We start from the raw sequence: 5,005 nt of genomic DNA, 5'->3' as shown, positions 1-5,005 counted from the left end.
AAAAAAAAAAAAAAAAAAAAAAAAATTAAATAATTAAATAAATAAATGGAGGCAGGGTCAGAAGAAGCCTCGCTGAGGTTACTTTTAAATGTAAGAGCAGGGACTAGCCTGGAAATGTGAAGGCAAGAGCATTATTCCAGATTTCTGGCTTGTGATCATCATGTCTTATTTATCTTTATCCTTGACACAGCACAGGGCTGACATTTCTTAAGTATCATCCAGTGTGGAATGAATGGTTGACCAATCTCTGGCCCCTTTGGTCTTCCTCCGACTTCCACAGTGGTGCTTTCTCCTCTCAATCAATTCAAAGTCAAATCATGCTTCAAGACTTAGCACCAGCCCCATCTCCTCCAGGAAACCTTCCTTAAAAATCAAAATACTCTTCAGGTATAAAGAAGGAAATCCTACCATTTGTGACATTTAAAGCCCCACTGATGAGTTTTTAAAAGGAGAGTGGCATGATAGGATTTTAGTTGCAGAATACTCATTCTGATAACCGTGTGGAATGGATTGAAGAAGGACAAGACCACTTTTGTGAAAATTCCTTTAAAAGCCATTGCATAAAATATACTATGCTATTAGAAGTTGGGATAGTGGTGACTGTTGGGGGGCAGTGACTAGACGGCAGAATGAAGGGAGATTGGCAAGGTGCAGGAAATGTTCTGCTTTTTTTTTTTTTTTCTGGAAGCTGATTACATGTGTATGTTTTGTTTGTGAATATCCAAGCTGTATCCTTGAGATATGTGAATTTTTCTATATGTGTATCGTACTTCAATAAAAAAGATTAAAAGAAAAAGTTATTAAATGAAACTGTCCTATATTCCTCAAAACTATTGTCAAAAAAACAACAACAGGGCTTCCCTGGTGGCGCAGTGGTTGAGAATCTGCCTGCCAATGCAGGGGATGTGGGTTCGTGCCCCGGTCCGGGAAGATCCCACATGCCGCGGAGCGGCTGGGCCCATGAGCCATGAGCCTGTGCGTCCAGAGCCTGTGCTCCGCAACGGGAGAGGCCACAACAGTGAGAGGCTCGTGTACCACACACACACAAAAAAAACCCACAACAACAAAAAACCTCACAAAAAACAAAAAAGGGTGAGCTAAGAAAATGTTCCAGATTAAGAGAGGAAAAGAAACATGATGACTAAATAGATGCCTGATCTTGCACTGTGAAATAAAATGCTACTATGTAAGGTTATTGGGATAATTGCAAAATTTGACTATGGACTTTATATAATGGCATTGAATCAAGGTTAAATTTCCTGAATTTTATAATTGAATTATGACTACATAAGAGATAGTCCTTATTCTTGGTAGACACAGGCCAAAGTACTTAGGCATGGTTTTTAAGAACCATTGATTCTCAAATGGTTATGAAAAATAATAAAACATAAATACACAGGGACTTCGCCAGTGGTCCAGTAGTTAAGAATCTGCCTTCCAATCCAGGGGACGTGGGTTCGACCCCTGGTCAGGCAACTAAGATCCCACATGCCATGGGGCAACTAAGCCCATGTGCCACGCAGCTACTGAGCCCGTGTGCTCTAGAGCCTGCACGCCACAACTAGATAGCCTGCGCGCCACAAAGATCCCACATGCCGCAAGGAAGATCCCGCCTGCCACAACTAAGACCCGATGCAGCCAAATAAATAAATAAATATTAAACAAACAAATAAATCTCAGGCTTCTAAAAAAAACCATAAAGACGAAACAAATTTGGTAAAACATCAACACTAAGTTATGATGGGTAGGTGAAGGGTATATGGGCGTTCATCATAATATTATAGCAACGCTTCAGTAGACTTGGAAAATGTAATAAACTGGAAAAAAGCTGTTACATTATTTTAGGCACAAGATAATGTGATGCGCACCAAACTCGGCAGTAAATACAGAGTACAGTGAATAAACTCAAGATATACTTTGGAAGTGGAACTGACGAGATTGGTTAATTGATAAAATGAGAAAAGAAAAGGACTCACTGGCGTTAAGTAAACAAACCCTCCCCAGAGGGCCCAATCTAGCCCCGCCCTTCCCCTTTCGACCCAAACGGAGGAAGTGAGGAAAAGGAAGCGACCGCCAAGTTACGAGCATGCTTCAGGCCTGGCGTCGCAAGGAGGCCGTAAATCGGAAAACCCTATTTGGCCCCTCCCCCATAATGGGCGGCCCCGGAGAGTGACAAAAACCAATGACAAGCGACTCGTCGGGCACTCACCCTATGGCTCTTGAACTGGGTGGAGTCCTGTGCCACGAGGCTAGCTTCCGCTCTCCGCAGCAAAGCTGCCGCTCTGGGCTGCATTATCTGCCGCGGTTTGGGCGTTTCTGTCAACGTGGGAAGAAGTTGTGCAGAGCAAGTGGACTTTAAACCCGAAGTGCGGGAAGCAGTACGGGAGGGATGGGCCCCGCACATAAGGGAGCGCAGCATCGCGGAACTGCCGGGGAGCCGGAGGTGGGTGAGCCATCTGGGAGGAAGGAATGCGCAACGTGTCGGAGTTGGCAGAACCTAACAGTTCTCTAGCGAGGGCACGAGAACGGTCCCTTCTGGAAGAGCCCCATTTCCTCTGATGCTTCCAGCCCAGGGTACCGAGACAATCAGAGCTTGCTAAAGGAGATGGAACTTGGCATTATCCGGATGGAAATAGTAAAGACAATTGAGCTTCTCTCTGTTTGCTAGCTCTACACCTTGAAACTGAAAAATACCCCACCCCCTTCTACGGCTTGGGTCTATTCCCTGACGAAGTCCTCCTGAAGGTTGGACGGGATCTTCTTCCCTCTTGTGTCTAGTTTTGTGCTCTCCACGTGGTGGCGCTCCTGGAGCGCTACAGTAAGGCTCTCCAGGGTGTGGGATCGTGGAGGGGGGCGGGGCCCAGGGCTGTAGGGGAGAAGGTTTGGGATCCCGTAGCCCAGGGTTCGAAGCCTGCTCACAGTTTAGGCATACCAACTGGAACCTCTAGCTCACTGGGCTTCGTTCGGGTGTCCGTTTTCTGCTAGGGTTATTGTGAGGATTGGATGATTTCACTGAGTGTGTCCTTCAGAGTCAGTAGGCTCTTCCATCATTGAGCACTTAATGTATACTTATATAGTTTATAGTAAGGGCTTGCTGGGGCAGGGTGTGTGTGTGTGTGTAACCTGGCAGGATTTGGATAGAGCAAGAGTGGAGATGGCATTTGCAAAGTCCCAGGATTAACCCAGCAGAAGAGGAAGCTCCTGGTACTTACAAGGACCTGAGGCATTGCTTAGTGCATGGCCCAGTCAGCTACTACCCCTAGCAACTTGTGCTGTCAGGTAGATGGGGAACCCTCAACTCAAGGAGTTTTCAGCATAGAGCTCAGTAATGTTCTTTTAAGTAAAAATTATTCTGAGTTTTACACAATCTGACTCCTATTCAAGAGAGACCAGGAGCAGGTAAAGCCTTTACCCACATCCTGTCATGGTGGCATGTCAGGCAGTGGACGCTAGATATCTGTGATGTCACCCTGGGTTCTCCCTCTCATTGGCCACAGGTGATGGCGTCAGCTCTGGAAGGCATAGGCAAGGAGGGGAAGAAGGAATCCTCAAAGAAGCGTTCTGGTTCTCCAGTGGAGGGCCTCCTGCAGCCCGTGAAGCTCAGCCGGGCAGAACTGTACAAGGAGCCTACCAATGAGGAGCTGAATCGCCTTCGGGAGACTGAGAGTCTGTTCCATTCCAGCTTGCTTCGTTTACAGGTACCATTGGGTGGCTGGGAATTGGGTTAGAGAGGTGGGCCTGAGACACTGAGGCTGAAGTACTACTCACCCCTGCCACTTCTTACAGGTAGAGGAGCTACTGAAGGAAGTGAGGCTGTCAGAGAAGAAGAAAGAGCGGATTGATGCTTTCCTACAGAAGGTCAACCAGCGGATCATGAGGGTGCCCTCAACCCCTGAGACAGAGGTAAGGCAGGTAGTGGAGGGAACTGGAAAGCCCAGAAGAGGTCCTTAGGGGCCTTGTTATTCTCTGAAGGGGATGGGGTGCTAGGGAGCTCATTCTCACTGCCAGGAGTCTCAGCTAGGAGTGCAGTCAATTATATGTTCATTCATTTAGCAAACACTTACGTGCTTTGCAGTAGTTGTGTTCTTAGGGTACATCAGTGAACAAAGCAGCCTATGTTCTAGTATTAGACTTATGGACGATAGATAATGAACACGACAAGTAAACTGTATGGCAGTGTTAGATGGTGGTAAGTACTATGGAAAAAGGAAGAAGAACAAGGTAAGGGGATTATGGGAATATCAGAGGGTGAGAGTGTTTGGCAACTTTAAGTAGTATGGTTGAGGTAGGCTTTATTGAAGTGACATTTGTGTGAAGGAAGTGAGTCAGGTATATAGATATCTAAGGAAGGGAAGGGACTCCAGGAAGGGAAAATAGCCAACACAAAGGTTCAAAGGCAAGAATAGGTCTGGTATGATGAGTTGGGAGATTGGGATTGACATATATACACTAATATGCATAAGATGGATAACTAAAAAGAACCTGCTGTATAAAAAAATAAAATTAAACTAAAAAATTAAAAAAAAAAGAATAGGTCTGGTACATTCCTTGGAAAGAATGAGGGGAAGATAGAAGGAGGTAAGTTCAGAAAGGTTATGGAGGAGGGGGGCATATCATGCAGGGCCTTGTGCACCAAAACAAGGACTTTGGCTGTTGCTGTGGATAAGATGGGGAATAACTGCAGGGATTTTGTTTGTGATCTAACTTCAGTATTAAAAAGTTCACCCAGGTTTTTGCGTTAAAAGTAGAATGGAGGGGGCTTCCCTGGTAGCGCAGTGGTTGAGAGTCCGCCTGCTGATGCAGGGGACACGGGTTCGTGCCCCGGTCCGGGAAGATCCCACATGCCCGTCTGGGAAGATCCCACATGCCGCGGAGCGGCTGGGCCGTGAGCCACGGCCGCTGAGCCTGTGCGTCCAGAGCCTGTGCTCTGCAACGGGAGAGGCCACAACAGTGAGAGGCCCGCGTACCGCAAAAAAAAAAAAAAAAAAAAAAAAAAAAAAAGGGG

General features: G+C 46.4%; 1 protein-coding gene across 2 annotated transcripts in view; it reads left to right on the top strand.

Moving 5' to 3' along the window:
- The first annotated feature begins 2,224 nt into the window (after nucleotides 1-2,224).
- Nucleotides 2,225-5,005, top strand: part of NOL6 (nucleolar protein 6) — a 12,587-nt gene continuing 9,806 nt past the window's right edge. For both annotated transcript variants that reach the window (XM_024753871.1, XM_024753870.1), the window contains exons 1-3: nucleotides 2,225-2,443; nucleotides 3,498-3,698; nucleotides 3,787-3,903. In XM_024753871.1, coding sequence (XP_024609639.1) covers nucleotides 2,390-2,443; nucleotides 3,498-3,698; nucleotides 3,787-3,903 — 372 coding nt within the window. In that variant the 5' untranslated portion in view covers nucleotides 2,225-2,389. The remainder of the gene's footprint in view (nucleotides 2,444-3,497; nucleotides 3,699-3,786; nucleotides 3,904-5,005) is intronic.

Source organism: Neophocaena asiaeorientalis, unplaced genomic scaffold, assembly GCF_003031525.2.
Source record: "Neophocaena asiaeorientalis asiaeorientalis breed wild unplaced genomic scaffold, Neophocaena_asiaeorientalis_V1.1 scaffold220, whole genome shotgun sequence".
In the NCBI taxonomy this organism is placed as follows: domain Eukaryota; kingdom Metazoa; phylum Chordata; class Mammalia; order Artiodactyla; family Phocoenidae; genus Neophocaena; species Neophocaena asiaeorientalis.
Note: the sequence above shows the minus strand (reverse complement) of the source record. Positions and strands in the feature narration are given on the sequence as shown.